Source organism: Charadrius vociferus, unplaced genomic scaffold (assembly GCF_000708025.1).
Source record: "Charadrius vociferus isolate BGI_N301 unplaced genomic scaffold, ASM70802v2 scaffold70, whole genome shotgun sequence".
Taxonomy (NCBI): Eukaryota; Metazoa; Chordata; class Aves; order Charadriiformes; family Charadriidae; genus Charadrius; species Charadrius vociferus.
In genome coordinates, this window is record NW_009646851.1 from 3376561 (window position 1) to 3394978 (window position 18418).

The window sequence follows — 18418 nt, forward strand, 5'->3', positions numbered from 1 at the left end:
TAGTGGTGTCAGCACTGCAAGATATGCTCACTGTCAGGCAGTGAAAAGGGTGGACAGATATGCCCTAGAGAATAAGTAAACCAAGCAGTGGAAGATAAGAGTACACACAGGGAAAATGACCAGGATGGGGCAAATACTTCTCTATAATACAGAACAGATGATGGACGTATTCTCCAATTCTGATTTAAAGACACAAGAAGTTCCACAAGAAAAGATATGAGAATCTGAAACAATTATCATATTCTGCAAATAATATTCCAAACCTGTATGATCTTGTATTTCATACAAATCAAAGGACACTTACGCAAGTCAAGTGTCCTTTACACAGTCTGAAGAGCCTAACTCAAACAAATGGAGGATTTACATCATTACTACAAAATTCATATAATTTCCCAGAGAAGCACGGTATATTATCTAGGTTATGCTTTTCACTGTCTTTCCGATGAAAACACAAACTCTTACACTGCAATGTAATTATCTTTCCCAACTCAACTCCTACTTCACAAACATTGCATCACTCCAACGTTTTTCCTCATTTGCTTACTTTGGAATTTAGCATTGCTCGGTGTCCTCTTTCAATTATTATACATTTGTTGATTATTTTAATACACTGGAATTCTGTACAAAGAGGAGTTTTTACTCTCTCCCCAACCAGAAAAGATGACATTCCAGTAGTGTCTGGCAACTTAATTATTGCATGTTTCAGGTAAAGACTGACTCACAGACAGCAGGTGAGGGAAGGTGTCTGTGTGCTTATGCATGTACACCCCCTTCAGTTAGTAAACAAGAAGTTAAAAAAAGACCACAACAAAACCCTTCCCAGATTCTTCCAGCTTCTGTTAGGAATTATCTGAAACTTAAATTATTTGATTTAGTTGACAGTTTTGAAGAGTGCTAGCTTTGTCTCTCTGCTCACATCCGAAATACCGAGAGTAATGTAGCGGAAAAGCATAGTGAGAGACCATGAAAGTAAGACCCTCTAAGGGAGGGAACGAGCCTGTGATAAATATTGTGTCCAACATGCATCCATAAAACCACATGCAACTCCTGACAAGACGACTTCACAGCGCATAATAGCCCAGTTAACAGAGTTGAAGTGAGGTCAATCCTGGAATTCTAATTTTAATTGTCTTGTTTTAATTTTTTTTTTAATCCTCCTGACTTTTTTCATTGTAAGATCACAAATAACTTGTGTACATATTGGTTCTGAACAAAACAGAGACATGAGTTTATTGTTTCTCTTAGTTGGAATTTCCTAGAGGAAAAATATTGCCAAAACAATTTAATAGCATATTCAAAATTAAGAGTGCATTTTGACCCAAATGACTATAAATTAACCTAAAAAAAAAAAAAAGGGAAAGACAATTATTTCTCCATTTTGCAAATAAAACAGGAAAATAACTGCAACAAAAGAGAATTTCAAACAGTCACTGAACAATGTTGTGAAAGCATGTTTGTTAATAAAGGTAAGGACGGTTCCTTTGGAGGAAAGAGGAGTTCTATAGCCTGAGGCTGAAAGCTGTGTGTTTTGAGACGTGTGCTGTAAAAAAATCAAAATATTTGAGCTTCATCAATCTTTGATATACGTTCAACAAAACCAGGAGAACTATCTCACTCAAATCTGAACCATTTAACTTCTCATAAAATTGTGTTTTTAGAGGAGCACGACAGGTTTCCTGTCAAGCACCTGAAAGATGTGTTTTGAATTTGTTTCAAAGGTGCAGCTTTTCTCAAGAAGATCATATTGAGGACTGTTCGTTCTCACGCGTGACAGTGTTGCTCAAGGTTGTTGCCAAATGTCACAGTACCACTTGTGACAGCCACAGGGAGAAGGGGGAGTTTTCACAATAGGAATTGTGCAATCAGATTAGCCAGTCCAAGGAGGATTATAAAGATGTGAATGATCAATGCTGGCCATGTCAGCTGCCCAGCACGATGCAGGGAGATCACGTAGATGAGGGACGGATACACGAATACAAAGGCCAGACCACATGTTGCTCCAGAGTATCTGAGGAAAAAGGAGGGAGAAGGGAAGAAGAAAAAAAAGAAAAAAAAAAGGAAAAAAAAGAATGCTTTGTGTTAACTCTTATTTCTTGTTGTTATTTCCCCCCCTCAAATGAATAAACAGTCTGGCTGAACAATGACTATCCGCAGTCGCTAAACATCAGTTTCTGTTCCTTGCTGTCCTTCACCTCCTTCCCTAGCATTTAATTATCCTCCTCTGAGTTCCTCAGCCCACTGCTCCCCTGTACCTGCACTCTGACATGCCTCTGACATTTCAGTCACATCCCCAGATGCTTCTGGGGACTGACTCCCTATCTTTGGCTCGATGTTTCTACTTTCTTGGGGGAAATTTGTCAACATGCAACAGAAAAAGACTGGACAGTGCATCCTTTGTTAGGCATCCTGTATTGTCAGAACTGCAAATCTCACTGCACCCCAGCCATCGGAGGACACATGTTAAAGCACGTAAGTATAGAAATGCTCCTGAATCTGCAACTTTTATTTATTTAATGAGCTCCTAGCAAACCATTCTCCAGACCTGAAAAGATCAATGTGCCCTCCTGGTAACACAGAGGTAACCACAGCAAGTGAAACATTTAACTGCACTTTTTCTAACCACTCCCTTGCTTACTAAAACGTTCTCGCTATTTTCCCCCATTGTGAGTTTCCACCTACTAAGCTACACTGCAGCCAAACGTGCATTATTAACTAAAAACATATTTTATTTCAAATATTTGGACATTCCTTTTAGACAGAGGAAACATCACAATACAGAGTAACGTCTGCAACACAAAACAAGCAAATACCCAAGTTGGACTGCATGTAAAATTTATCAGCTGGAAATTCACTGTTCAAAATGTTTGGCTACTATGCATAGTATGCACACATTAGGAGAGGTCAGGATCAGTTTGCAAATACAGAAATGTATTGCATGATATTAATTTAGAATTAATAACCAGACCATCTCTATTACTGGAATACAAAAATGTTCACTAAAAGGAGAGGTAGAAAAAAAAAAAAAAAAAGGAAATGGAAAAAACCTCAAAGTTCAGCCACTGAGCAAAAGTAAGTTATTTTGCTACTCTGGTCAGACCCAAGCCTGTCATTCTGGTTTTATAATTGCAAATTTCTGTATTTTTAAACACCTCCCTCTCCTGGTTGCTGTAGGAAAGATGCAAACTAGGAATGAATGACAACGATTACAAATATGGTGGCGTCAAACGTAGAAAATAAAACTCGTTAGATTATTTCTTCTAATCTCTCTCAGTTAGAGAAATCCTAGGTGTTAACACAAAACAAAAACTTGAGAGAAGCCACACAATAACCCAGCAACTTTTCTACTGACACCGTATTCTTTCCTGTGTGTAGTTACAAGGTCCTCAGATACAGCTCCAATGAAACTCAGGGAATCATCCCAATCACCTCAGATACAGAGGCACAATTACAGATAGCTGCTTGTTAGAACTTAAGAAGAGCTGATAGTTTACACTTTTAAATCATTATTTACAACTTAAGAAGGTGTAAGCCTCACAAAATATAAAGATACAATTACCTGCACTCATACTGTTCCCTTTCAACATCAAGAGGCAAACACACAGCAACACCAGAGGCAAGTTCACTGCGCAAGCAACACTCACCTTATGATACCTCCTATGTTTGGATAAAATCTTGCCATTGCTACTCCAGCTCCTACAATTGCTACGTTCAGGACGAGCACATGGAAAATGCTACAGGAAAGTGAGAAAAGAGTGTTAAAACATATGCTGCATTTGTTACAAAATACCACCATTATCCTTAATTTACGCTAATATTTAACTGGTACATGGATGGCATTTCCATTTGCACGACTCGCTCTATTAACGCTAATTAATTTCACAGCAAACATAACATCTACTGAATACTCAGAGTGCCGGACTCTAAATATCTAGTGTTTTGACTCAAAATATTCTTAAGGAGTAAGTATGTGTAATTTGGCAGTTCTTCTGAAAAACACCATACGTGGTACTCAGCACTCAAGTATTTCAGATGGATATTCAAATACCAAGGAAACAATACTGTATAACTTAATTCCCACAAGAAAGAATTAGCTTTTTCAGAGAATGATCTGAATTCCTTAAAGTGAACTAATGGAAAACAGAAGAAAGGAAAAGATGCACTGAGTGGAAAACATCACATAGAATACTAGAGGGGGGGAATAACACCTTAAAACTTGAATTCTACTGCAATTTGATAGAGGACAAAGATTTAGAATGTTGGATGTCATTTAATATATGACCTGTGTACTGTTTATGCTGGAATGTTTTGTTGAATTTGTTTTTACAAATAATTTCCTGTTGCTTTCCTTTTTGCATTAAGGAGATTTTCTGTTCTGCAAAAGCAGCTTTTAATGCATCAAACTCAGTGTAGTGATGCACAGAGCTGAGACTCAGGAGAGTATCACTTTTCTTTAGAGAATATGAAACGGCATATTTCAACATAAGGTAAAGTCAGGAAATATAATAAAAAACTGTGATATTTTGGTCACACAGCTGTTTCTAAGAAGGGAAAAAAGAATTCACACAGAAGAAACACACATACACTTACAGGTTTTGTTTATTCTTCTGGATGATTTGGTTCCTTAAAATAAACAAAATCCTGACACAAAAGCTAATTTTCTTTACCTGTAGAAACTATCTGCAATATGGAGGATGCCACTAACTAACAAGCTTTTTAAAAGTGATCACTTCCATGGCTGAAAGTCTGGCTGCCAGTTTCCAAGTTAGGAAGAAAGATCAGACAGAGTAGTCTCACTGAAGTTTAGGGGAATTGAGGTAGTTTAAACATAAAGGAATCGTTTAAGATATGGACTATTTCTAAGGTTTGCTCTTAAAAATTGATTTCAAAAAGACAGAAATAATACCTTTAATTTTGTACATGACATTTTAACAGTGGTACAACAGGTGTACCTCAGAGACTGAATATAATAGTGGGAATACAGCAGCTGAAACTTTAATAAAAACAGTTTTTAAGTACCAAACTTTACTGCTTCTCAAATATTGCTAAGGAAAGCCAATTAACTAAACCGTTCACAAAAAAAAGTGTTTGTATTAAAAATTACTTCCTCTCTCCCCACACACAGAGCAGATTGCAAATCTTACTGTCAGATAGCAAAATTGAAGCCAAAGGTTTATGAACACAGAAAATGACGACACTTCTTCCATTCTACTTTTGCTGAGATGAATTTTTTAGCAAGAGGGATTAAAAAGAGTGCAGGTTTAATAATTCAAAAGTATTTTGCAAATTTGGGTCAGTTCAGACTATTTTAGCAGGAAGCCTGAAAAAAGTCTGAGGTATTTCATTCTGGCATGCTGTAAAACATAAGTGACTTGGTAGTTCAAAGTTATTGCTTTTTAAAAAATTAATTCTAGCTTCTTATAACTTCAAAAGCAAAGTGGTGTGTGTTTGGTGTGAAATGAAACATTTTTCAACTTCTTGATCTGGGGCTGCGGGAGCAGGAACGTGTTTTGGCTCAATTGAAAACAATGGTCTGAAAATGCAGGAGCCTCCAAAACAACTCAGTATTGGCAGAGTAGTGCTTTGCAGTTTTAATTGTTACAACTGAGCAGGATCCTCAAGAACAATACAAAAATCAAAAAGTCTGAAAAGGATATCAACCCATCTGTTTAAGGGCACAAGGTCACACTGTCTTTCTGTCCTAGAACATCATTGCTCCTTTTTCTACCTTTTTGAAACAGCCCGAGTTATAACCATGTTATTGGACAACAGGTGTTTAGCCTGCAAATCCTTTCTTTTACCTAGGCAGATATTCATAGTGCATCTCAGCTCCAGGACAGGAAAAAGCCTCATTCTTAACGGAGAGAAAGGCATTATCATTTAGAAAAACAACTATCCTTCTGAATAAAGAATCTGGTATCTAGGGCTACTAGTAGCTGTATTATTTGAGATAGTATTTTTCATAAGACTTTAAGTTTCATACAGGCGTGTTCCAGAAGGGACAAGCATTTCTGATAGCCCGTGACATTTTAACAAATTCTAAATTGCTCAGTTTCAGCCTGACACTAGCTTATGGTACAACTAATGGTCACCACACATTGCAAAAGGGCAGTCAGAAAAACAGTATTTTTGGGGAGCATAACTGTACCATCTCTGCTTATTACCACTATAGGAAGAAAAATATTTAGATGATGTTAGAGATCAGAAAAGATTTGGACCCTTTTTACCTAACCACCCTGCTGGCATGCAGCTGTTTTCTAAGCAGTGTAACTTTCTTCCTCATGGTCAACAGCAGAAGAGATGGGTGGCCTGTGCCAGGGCTGGATTGTCCACCTGGGCAGCCTGATCAGGATTGCTGCTCTGAGGCACAGGTGGGATTGCCTCAAGGAGGCTGTAAGGCACAAAAAGGCACACTCATGGCAAACCGAGTGTGGCACGTGGCACTACGTCTTCTATATTCTGTTCTCAAGACTCAATATTCTCAGTTGGGCAGATGAAGACTCTAGCTCTTCTCTGTAAAGGGAATCACTGCTCACCTGCAAAAATCCCGCAATCCCAGAAAAGCAAGAGTAGAGAGGAGGGGGAAAAAATTTCAACAAATTTTAAAATAATCAAGCTTCCCATTAAGTCTTGCTTTTTTCCCCCCACTATAAGGTTAACCTTTCAGATTGACAGAGCTGAGAAACAATCTGGTATGCCAGAAGAGGATTAGAGGTCTTGCTCTATCAAGTTCTCTCCTGTAGAAGTGTTAGTCACAGTTAATCCACTGAACGACAGTGACTACATATATCTAATTAACTTCAGCATCCTCAAAGTAAGAATCACATCGAAAACTGTGAAACCAAACCCTAGGGCAGGGGACATTTAAAGAAAGAAACTGATTTTACATCCCCTCAGCTCAGACACAAGGAAATTAGAACTGCTGGACTCAGCATGGAGTCACAGGGTGAACACACACAATGAGGGAAACAGGAAAACAAGGAAAAAAGCAAAACAGGATCATTTAAATAAGAATTTTTGAAAGGTTGCTATACCTAAAAATGCATTTTTTTTCCTGGAAATCTCACTCAACTGACATTGATCAAAAGACTACGAATCACAGCAGATAAGAAGGAAGACAGAAGCTAGGTGAAGAGCAGATAACTAAACACGCATGCAAACAGCAGAAATGTATTTCACTGCATCAGAAGACACACATCTGTGGGAGAACTGGCAGGTCTGCTGGGCTACCATGGAGTAAAGGGAGGACAATCTTTAAGGAAAGCCAAGTGATTTCTGTCCATCAGCTTATTTAACCTCTCAGAACAGGAAAGATTAAAAAGTTTTAAAAACTGATCAGATGACTGTACAAAGCGTTTTATGCTTGGCATATAATTAATCAAGGGAATTCTCTGTCACAAACATCACTGTAGCCAAAAGCCAATAACAATAATTAAAAAAGTAGCTTTCTGTACGTACAAGAAGATCCAGAGTCACATAAAAACCAGCAGATAAACCACATGCCTCTCGCCCTAAGTCACCCTTTAAATGATGCCATTGCAAACATATCTCACTCTAGAAAAGAAAATTAATTTCCCAGTACACAACATTTTGGCCTTTCTTTACAACACCAGGGAAAGAAGAAGAGAATGAACAGTTCCTTGGGTTTCATCCCAGTACGTCACTTTCTATGCTGTAGTCTGTACACTAGCATACATAGCAGCAGCAGGTATCCACATCTGCAAACAATTGCTCATATGAAGAAGCCTAGCTTTTAATATCAAGGAGATTCCAGTTCATGTGAAACCTGCACCAGCACATCCATATGGAGCAACCCAGGGCTTAAAAATGAAAATAGGAAAATTTAAAATGGGCACTTGGGCCGGCAGGTGGACCAAAGGAGGAGAGGTGGGTTTTTTAATAAAAACAAATAAATAACTGGGCAATTATAACCAGAAGGTAAACTTACAACATTCTCTCAGCTGCAAAGGAAACTTAATATAGGAAGGATGCCCCTATGGAAATTCATGTGATTTAGCACATTGAATTGCAGGGTTAAACAAGGCTATGTTGCCAGAGATCCTCAAATGCACAATCAGTATGAATTCAGCACACCCCCCAATGTGCTGTAATAATGGATGGATATACCATCGGTGCACACCCCTAAACCCCACTTTCACCACCTGAAAATAAAAGTAGGAAAGGGTAGAAAAATCGTGTAAACATACCAAATCAGTCACAAAAATACAAGATTTTCAACTGTGGGTTTTTGTTTTTTTTTTTAAAGTTCTTCTAGAAGAACAGCACAGAACCCTACTTTCTGTTCTGCTCTTTTTCTCCTGCTTCATCCTTTTGGTTAACTACTTACATAGACATTTCCTCCAGTCAAGTGCCCGGGAATATTCCCCTCCATACATACACCTTATACACACATCTAAGAGCTAAAGCTTGAGTCTCTGCAGGTCAGTCTCCTTACTGCCCAAGAACTGTTAGCCCTGGACATTAAAGATTTCCACAAAAGCAGCCAGGTATACACAATCACTAGTAGAGTGCTCATTTTCCTACACAAAAGCCATGGAACTTAATGTTTCCAGGTAGGTTCTTCAGGGCGGATTAACAGGCTCTGCAGTGAGACGTCAGTTTATGTCAGTAAGCTACTTCTCTACGTTTGCAAAATGTTTCCTCACAAAAGCAGCTCTGGGAAAAACTCAGAATACTGAAGTTTTCCTAGGAAGGTGATACAGGCACAGTGCTACTGAAGGACCATCGTCAGCTTTAGCTACCGGTGAGAACCAGTCATCAAAAGACATATCTCACAACCAGGTAGTCAGTCTTTACTATCTCCCAGAGACGGGTCCTGTGCTTGCTACCAGTCTTCAGTTAGTCCCCATTGCATAGAAGAAATAAGGCCCGACCTTGCTGGTTGTAAATGCACAGAAGCTGGAGCTTGGAGGTTAGTTGAGTGATTTTTCTGCTATATTTGAGATACCTGGGATACTAGAGAGGGAGACACAGCCAGCTAGGCAGCAGGTACTACCTTATTACTATAGGTTGGAGCGATTTAAGTGGCTTCCTAGAAACCATTTTTGACTCCTCAGAAACTTTAAATACCTCCTTATAAGGAGTCTTAAAAAAAAAAAAAGTGAGCGAAGCTACCCACAGGACATCCTGGAGACAAGAACTGAGCAAGTACCTACATCATCACATTCGTCATACCATAAAAGCTTAAAACAGCAAGCTAGAATTAACTTGAGAAGAGACTGGTATGAAGCTGTAGCTTCTAGTAGAGGGCATGAGGGAAATGAAAACCATTCTGGTCAGGGAGTAACAGGAGGGAGGAGATAGGAAGCGGCACATCCACACAATATAAAGGACATGGCTATTTTCCAGTTTCTGTGAAATCCATATTTAGCACTTAAATCAATGGCCTTGTTTCCAATAGTAACTTGCAGCAGTTCCCAAAAATCTCCTCAACGTTGAACAACGGTGTACAATTTAGCATCAAAAAAAGCAGGCACTTATTTCACTGCCTAATTTTAGGCATCCAATTTCTAGACCTTCTCATACCTATTTTAGGACCCAGAAGAAACCTGAAACTTGGAACAACGTCTTCCCAGACCTGTATGCTACTGCTCAGGCCACAGAGGAAATACACATTTCTTCCTGAGATACTTTTTTCCTTTCCTCCATCAACAGTAATTCACAATATAAAATAAGAAACTCAGAGATAAATGCTGGCTTCTCAGCTGTGACAAATTCAGACAATACTCCAAATATAAATGTCCTAGGTTTTATCTAAAAAAAAAAACCCCAAACTAAAATTAAAATCTGGATCAGCACTTCCCTGGAGTTCAGACAGTGTACAAATGCAGGGGTGTGGCTCATCTCTGAAATTAGCATGTGAAAAGCTATTTTTATAAGCATAGCAGCAGCAGCCTAGATAACACAGCTAGCAACTCACTTAGCTGTTTAAAAACAGATGGGTGATTAGTATTTATGCACAATCAAAACACATGTGGCACCCTGAAGGGTTAATATCCAGACAGTATGTCCTTCATAGCTTAAAGACTACTTGATGAAATGTTTCTGGACTGAACAAATTTTTTTCCTATACAACTTTTCTTTTGTTATATAAATGCGTAACACAAAGGAACTGTGTTGACAAAATTCCTCTGTTCATTGACAAAATGAAGGGCTAAAACAAAGGACACTCTGCCAAGCTCTAGCAGCCCTGATCCGCAGGCAAGTTTATCTCGCATGCCTGTTCACCCCCCGGCTACCTCCTACAAACATTGTGAAATTAGCTTTTGAAATGTACCTCATGCAGCAAAGGAAATCCCCAAAAGCTCAGCCAAATTTCTGACAACAGAAGGCCAGTGAAGCAAAGGGTGCCAAGCTCTTGCCAAGTAGTAGACTCCTTACCTTGGGTAAGCACTTCCAAAAAACTGTCTTAAGAGCTGAACTCGTGCCAGATAGCCCAACAGTACAAATGACATGATGTCATCGCTGGGAAAGTTATCTAGAAAATTCTAAACATAGGAATAAGGTTACACTTATCAATGGTGGCTTGATTACGTGTATCTGCTGATTTTTAATAGCTGTATGCAAGAAAGAAAGAAAAGAATAAAAGCCAAGAAACTACAATTGCTAAATGAACTCCACAATGTTAAATACCCTCTCCCTTTTTTACAATTGGTTTGCCACCAAATACCACCTCATTTTTAGGCATTACAGGGCTGATGTATGTTAGCATTAAAGATGGAATTATTTTACAGTCCTCTGAACATCCTCAAATAATCAAGGCTGTGGAAAGGCCACCTGATTTTTTAGGCAGATGGATTCATATGCTCCTATTACCTGTCCTATCATACCTAGATATTAAAACCAGTTATTTAATTAGTAAAACTGGATCATATACAAATGAGGAAGGGATAATATACTATAAAAAGTATATAAAAAGTATTATAAGACTTAAGTATCATGGAAATATACGAACGGCTTCTTACATACTTATGACAACTACAGAAAACAAATAGGAAGAAAATCGCTTCACATCCATTATCTTTAACTGTGGATTTCACACCATGACGTTATTTCAAATGATTCAAAAAATCATTTAATGGTTAAACAGTGGTACCAGTTCTAACTAACCTACAGTCAGAGGAAGCGTTTAAATGCTGCTTTACTGCTAAATATTATGCAAGAGACAGGGAACACCTGGCATAGAATGGATCACCAATTGATAAGTCCTATCTTTGAAGTAATTTAGGGTGTGGGAATCAGCCTTGCCTATAAGCAGATAAAAGTTTAACAGCCTTCACAGGGTGTTTCATGTGGTGCTATAGCCTGAAGAACTCTGCTAGCAAGGCTAACCATAATGTTGGACTCCAAACCTACCCATAGCAAGGACTCCAATCTAAATGAGCTTGCATTCGCATTGTATTTCTTTTTCTGGAGTACCTGAAACCAGTCCCAATGAGTGGGATTGGTCACTGCACACACAACTAAACATAAACTTTTCAGGATTAAAGGAACCAAAGAAATTAAAGCCTCAGCTATTCACTTGTTCATTTTGGTCCTTTCTTCATCACTTTCACAGAATATTTATCAAATGTTTGTTTTTGACAGAACTACTGGCAACCAGACATGAATATAAATGAGATAACACAAGCATTACTCATCTCCTTGCGGTACTGCCCATGAAGTGTTAGCCAACTGACCAGAGAGTGAAGGACAGATGCGTCTGCCAGGGTGAGACATGAAGCAAGAAGCAGCAGCAGTTCTTTTTTTAATACATATTTATTAAAAGATCAATGACAAATACGTACTGCAGTAAAATATCTCACCTGTTCAATACATTCTTTGGATAGCGGTGGAGAAGGAAAAGATGCAAAAATTATCACTCCAACATACAGATATGTTAATCCCACCAGGAAGTATGCAATAGAGAGGTCTCTCACCTGAGGAAAAATAAAATCTTATTTTGGCCAGCACAGACACACCAAAACAGGCAAAATAAAAACCTCATGAGAAGATTTCTGTTGCATTTATTACTGTTACTTTTATATTTATTACTATTACTTTTACATTTTTACTTTTACTTTCTATTACTTGAATGAGGACTTCAATCGGGTCCTGGATCAGGTCAGCAAGCTGCAAGAAGGTACCCCCAAGTGGAGTGTGTATCAATTTACATACAGAAGAAGCATCAAGAAACAGATATGCTAACAGATGTAGCATGTTATTGCTGGGTGCAGAAACATTCACTAGTTATTAAAACAAACAAGAAACCCCCTCTACTTCCTTACATTCACCTGTTCCTACTAAAAGCCTTGGGACATAGAGACAGCTGTTGAAGACAGAAAGCCCAGCAATGCCGTATGTTAAATTTCTTGTCAGGACTAAAATCTTGACGTTAAAAACAACAGTCTACCCAACTGCAGATATAATGTAAAGAACATTTTTAAGAAGCTGCTTTGAAACCTAAGAGGATGATCCACACACACTGGCTCCATGCCAGAAACTGGTATGTCAGGCTTCTGTATGAATGGCATGGTAATGGAAGACATCGCTAATACACCATTAAATAAAAAACAAATAAAACAGAAAGGCATAGGTAGGCACAGAGGTATATATGTCCTTCAGCTTTAGCATTGTATTTTATAATGACTCTTTCATTTAAAATTACCTATATGCTTTATTACTGAATTATTATAAACACCCCAGGTAAATACACTAAACAATTTATTACTGAATTATTATAAACACCCCAGGTAAATACACTAAACAAATCGAAGATTTTAGGAGAGAGCGTGGAACTAGGGTCATAAATCCATATTTAACTATATTACATATACCTAAATATGGATTTAAAGTTTAACTTCTATGTTCACTTCTGAAAATGTTGACTATATTTATAAAGTATCTAACATATAAAGATTGTCAACTACACAAAAATAATTAAAAATTTTTAGCAACATTCGGTATTGGAAAATAAGCAGCAAATCTACTCAAGTACTTTATGAAATTGCAGAATCTACACATACATCAGAGTGATCTCATAGCAATGTACTTAGTGGGTTATTCTTCTACATGAATTATTTTTTTTGGAAATAAAGTGAGAAACCATTTGTTTCTCGTTATTAACTAACTATACTCTGTATAAGCTTATGCTACACTACAAAACACGCATTACCTTATAGGAAACCATTTGTTCAGCTGCTACTAATAATCAGCTTCTTAAAGGATTACAAGTAATGCTTCAATACATAACCCTATTTTCCTATGACTGAGCAGCAAGTCTTACGAGCTCAGTCACAGCACCAAATTATTAGGACTACATGGCTTCCACACCAGCATCATAATTATGGCCTCCAGCCAGCTCATGGAGCATGGGCAAAGCTTGCTCACATCTGTGCATGGAAATGTATCCCTAAATGTTTCTTCACACTATCTCCTTGACAAAAGCAGCACCTCTTATAACTTTTCGGGGTCTTCCGCGGGCAAGGCAGTCCCTGAGGGAAATATAAAATGCTAGGTTACGAGTCTCAAGAAAAGTTTAGAAGGAAACCAGTTTTTAGTGAGGGAACTGGAATCTCCTGCTCATTTTGTCAGTGCTTTTGGGCTAGAAGACTGATGCCTGTTTCCCATCAGCCTGCAAGAGGCCAATGATATTTCTCATCAGATAGCAACAAGCTGTTAACGTGTACCCCAGGGTGGCCCTCATGCCCCGGGCAGCTGTACACTTCCAGCTGCAACCTCTTCCTCCTGCTGACCAGTTACATGCAGCTGGAAGATGCTTCTCTACTCTTCACTCTCCTCGCACTGGTCACTCAGTAAGGACTACCAACCTCCATCAGCGGTTGAGCAATAGAATTTTCTTTGAATTATTCCCAGAACTTCTCCCCAGTGACGTGAGAAGCTGTACAGGTTTTTATATAATAGCTACATCTTCAAAAACTCTGGCGCCCATCCTAAAAAGTGAATTTAGGAATACTAAGTCTGAGCATCCAGATGTCTTACAGGTATTTATGAGTAACTTCTGTTAACTGGGGGAGCCAGACACTCATCAGGGTAAGGTGGTTTTGCAGGGACATGGACTGTCATATCTTGAAGACAGGACTTGGACAATTCTTCAAAATTCACCCAAGACCTTCTTAAGGCACATGATCTGACAAAACCTGTTTTCACTTGCTTTAAATTTGGTATTTTAGTTGTGTTGCTCATGCATAAAGACAACATAGTTGTTATTTGTACTCAGCCTATGTGCAAGGTCTAGAACCAACTATAAAACTACTTTTGCTGTGACAAGTTGTAAGTTGTAAGGGCAAGCAATCCAAAACAAAATTCTCACTGCTTCCTTTGGACTACACTTGATAGCTGGTGTGCTATTACCTCCAATTATACTAACCAGTTCATGTTTCTGCAGTTCTTAAGGGTGTATACTTTAATCTCTCCTGAAACTAAGTGCTGAGATAATTTTGGTAATATATTTTTATAGCAAGACTCTTTTCTTCAGGCACTGTCACCACACAAAGAATGCCCAGATTTTGATTTCCATAAGCAACAAGAAAATAAATAGACAACTCGAAAACCTGATTTTTTTTTTTCTCAAATGTGTCAGCTGCCTTGCAGACACCTGCTTCTGCACATACCACAGTTACCTTTGTACAAGAATGTGTCTTTGTGTACCTAACAGGAACATCTTTTGATAAATATTCATTTTCTTCAGGAGACCTGGATTCACACCCTAAAGACCCTGACTATAAATACTGTTTAGACAGCATAATTCCAGATAAAACCAAAGGACACGTGGAGAGAGATAAAAGGATTAATTTTAAGTAACAGAGCAGTAATCGCATTTGTCTATTTTAAATTTTATATTAAAATGTTTATATTCAGAATGGATATCACTGTGATGGAAGCTGCCTAAGCATAAAGGATACGGCAGTCCTAACACCTAGAGTTTATAATCTAAGAATCAAATGTAGAAAAAATGGTTGAAAGAGGAAGCATTTAGGGGAGCAGAGTGGAAGGGAAGTACCAAAGATAACACGCAGGTCACAGTCCATAAGGACTAGCCACTTGCCAAGCCCTTGTCAAGTACACCTTAACTAACAGGCATATTTTGAGGTGGAACTCGGAGAACAACCAGAGCTGCAGTTACTGCTGACCAGGAGCTTTTCTGGTCAGATACACAGCCAAAAAATTAAAAGTGCCTCTGCAAGAACAGAAAATTGGGTGACCGAGGCTGGTACCAGCAGCAGAATGAAGGCAGAAATCAGCCTCCTCAAAAAAGGACGAGTCTGATAAACTGGGTGGAGCTAACGAAAACTCAGGCGTTATATCACACTCACAGACTAGTACCCAGGCGCAGGCTGGACCTGCGTCAGAGGTCTGGATGCAGCACAGTGAAGGCCTGTGTGATGCTGAAAAGAACGTTAGGCCTTGTTTTCCCTGTTGCATGCCATGGAGAAAATAGTTCATTTTTTCCTTAGTACCACAGTGAAAGCTAGTTTGTAGAGTTGCTTCTTGGATAGAGAAGCCTCTATCAGTGCTTAGTAATTATTATCACATTAGAAGAAGCACCTTTTGATCATTTCATTTCAGACTGGTCACTTCTCAAAAGAGAGATGCTGCCTTTATAATATCTCAAGAGGACTCTGATCCGTATCATAAAAACAAGACTTCACCTGTTCAAGCATCAAGGGCAAGTGATAAAATGTTTAACAGGGTGACAGAAAAGTAATGCATCAAGATGCATAATGCTGTGCATCATTTTGGCTGGAAAGAGAAACCAATGGCAGGGCAGCATCAGTGGAAGCTCACTCTGTTCACAGGGAATAAACAGCGTTTCAATATTGCACAAAATACGAACCATCCACCGTCCCATACCTTCTGCAGTTACCATCTGGACGAAAACATCTCCCCGCTCCCAGCCTCTCCCCCAGGTACGTCCACAAGCAATTGTTAGGGGACAGCACTATTATATTCATGCTCTGGGCTTGTGCAACATCCGTACAGTTGCTCACGGAACCAGATCACAGATGCGAATCAGAAAAAAAAAAACAAACAAAACCCCAGCTAATTGCCTTTTTGTGGCCAGGTTAGTTTTCTAAGCAATCAGTTTCCCAACCCATTGACAGTGCAGCGCACAAAAACTTACACTGACAAATACAAGGGGGCAGCAGCAGGAAATGGGAGCAGGGAGCTCAAATTTGACTGCAGACTGAGAACTCTGCTCACAGGACTTCTCCAGGCTGTGCTGCTAACATTTGGCTTACTCCAGTGCACTGCTCTTCTCACACCCACACCACTGTACTGGAATAGCAGACAGAGGAATCCTCCCCCCATATGCGTTTTTGCTTTGGGCAGTGATACACGCCTGTGACAAGAATGGAAGCTGCTATTGTTTTGGATTTCTGACTCCATAAAAGGAATGTTATTGTTTCCCTTACTTTTTTCCATCCCCTCAAAGAGTGGTTCTTATGACCGCTAGTTTCAGCAAGTTTTGTTCAAAACTAGAACAGCAGTTTTCCAGCTTGCCAAGTTCTGTGCCTTTTCACAGAACTCTGATGGAAGTAACGTGTTAACCGGTTGATCCATGAAACAGTGGTTTCCATTCGACCCCTCTTATATCAGTATTGAGATACTGATACAAGGAAGCATCTTGTTGGTGTAAATACTTAGGAAAAAATACCCTCAATACCGTGATTTATGACAGGTTGAGACCCCTATACATATGTAAACCTCCCACTTAGTCCAGCAGCTTAGTGAAATAATCACAAAACAGCTCTTCAAGAGCATCAGTGCTTCATTAACATTTGCAAAGCACTTTGAGACCTAGGTGAAAGGCTCCTGCACAGCTACAAACAGGGAAGGAAATCTCTAGCCAAATAAAACTCCTAAAAGAACTATGCACAGATTTGGTTTCCCATTACAAACCTTTCCTGCCATACTTAAAGGTGCTCTTTCTGTGCAATCTGAACATCTTTCTGAATGCGAGAGTCCTGTCAAAGGCTTGAGACCCGTGATAGGGCTGACTTGGAAATTCAAACTAAGGTCCACGGAGGGCATTCAGAAAAGCTGATTCAAAAGCAGGCAGCAGTTTCTTCCTCCTTAACACAGGAAAAACAAGCTGGAGAAGATTCCAAGTGCTGCTCTTTGCAGCTGATTGCTTACTCCAATGTAAATGGAAGGGGAAAATCCACAGGAAAACTATTGAAGGTAGCATGGAGGCATTAGACCTCCTCTGCATACAGACCTGATTGCTGGAGTGATCATGCCTTTAGAATTTGAATGCCACAGCTAAAGAGAAAGAGAAATCTTGTCCTTTTCCACATATTAAGATTCTCTTAAGAAAACTGAGAAGAAACTTACTTAGTTTTCTTTCTCCAGAGCTCCACTAACACCCTCTTTAGTTGTTAAACTATTTTCAGAAATGCCCATAAACGCCAAGAAGCTTTCCTGGAGGAGAATTCATGACTCCTTTGCAGAGGTGGTCACTTGCAAGCTGGCCTTGGTTCACAGGGACAAAAAAGTAACTATGCAGATTACTAAAGCAAAAGGTCATCTCACTGCACTGGCACATAATCTGCACTTTACCTCTGAATAACCAAATCGGGTATCTTTTATCTGATGTGTTGTGTAGGCAAACTCTAGGTGGCCCTGCTTGAGCAAGGAGGCTGGACAAGATGACAGACATGTAGAGGTCCCTTCCAACCTCAACCAAATCTGAGATTCTGTACCAGTTTTTCAGACAGCTAATATTTTTAAATCTTTGTATGTTATTGTAGTTACCTTTACGGCTAAGATTTTAATGAAGCTGGACAAGAACCCTGGAAAGTAGGGAGGAAAAAATTAAATAATCAAAATAATTACATTAACATTGTACTGTAGGAGTCTAAGTCTGCATCATGTTTACTCCATTTTGTATTTTATAATGGCAAAATATTAAGAAAGAATGCAGTTCCATCTGGATGAACAGTACATTACTTTTTCAAGGGCAAAGGACCAGTCCGTAGGCTACGTATCGCAAAGATTTCAAAGCCAGGCTTCAACTTTGAGGACTTCCTAAATACAGTCAGTCTTCTTTATGAACCTTGACTTGGATTGTGACACAAAACTACTGAAGCAACTGTGAGAAAAGGTATTATCTAGACCCCGACACTGTTTTTCAGGACTCTGCTAAAATCAGTCCTGTACCCAATATTCTCCAGCATTTTTCATTCTAAAATTGGTCGTTTTTTCTAGAGTCTTACAACGTTGTCAAGCCTTCTGCCTCTTGTGTGTCATTTGGCCATTTAATACCAGCCTGACCACAAATAAGTCTGGGACACTCCTCAAGGCTTTCATTTGAATAAATTTGCAATGCATCTGTTACTTGTTGGTAGCCAGTGAAAAGTATGTATAACTGGTTTCTTATCAGATCACAAGAGCGAGT

General features: G+C 39.0%; 1 protein-coding gene across 1 annotated transcript in view; it reads right to left on the reverse strand.

Moving 5' to 3' along the window:
* Window positions 1–1689: 1689 nt before the first annotated feature.
* Window positions 1690–18418, reverse strand: part of SLC38A9 (solute carrier family 38, member 9) — a 39040-nt gene continuing 22311 nt past the window's right edge. The window contains exons 11-14 of the mRNA XM_009894201.1: window positions 11823–11936; window positions 10399–10505; window positions 3642–3731; window positions 1690–2008 (exon numbers count right to left, since the gene is read on the reverse strand). Of these exons, the coding sequence (XP_009892503.1) occupies window positions 1843–2008; window positions 3642–3731; window positions 10399–10505; window positions 11823–11936 (477 nt within the window). The 3' untranslated portion in view covers window positions 1690–1842. The remainder of the gene's footprint in view (window positions 2009–3641; window positions 3732–10398; window positions 10506–11822; window positions 11937–18418) is intronic.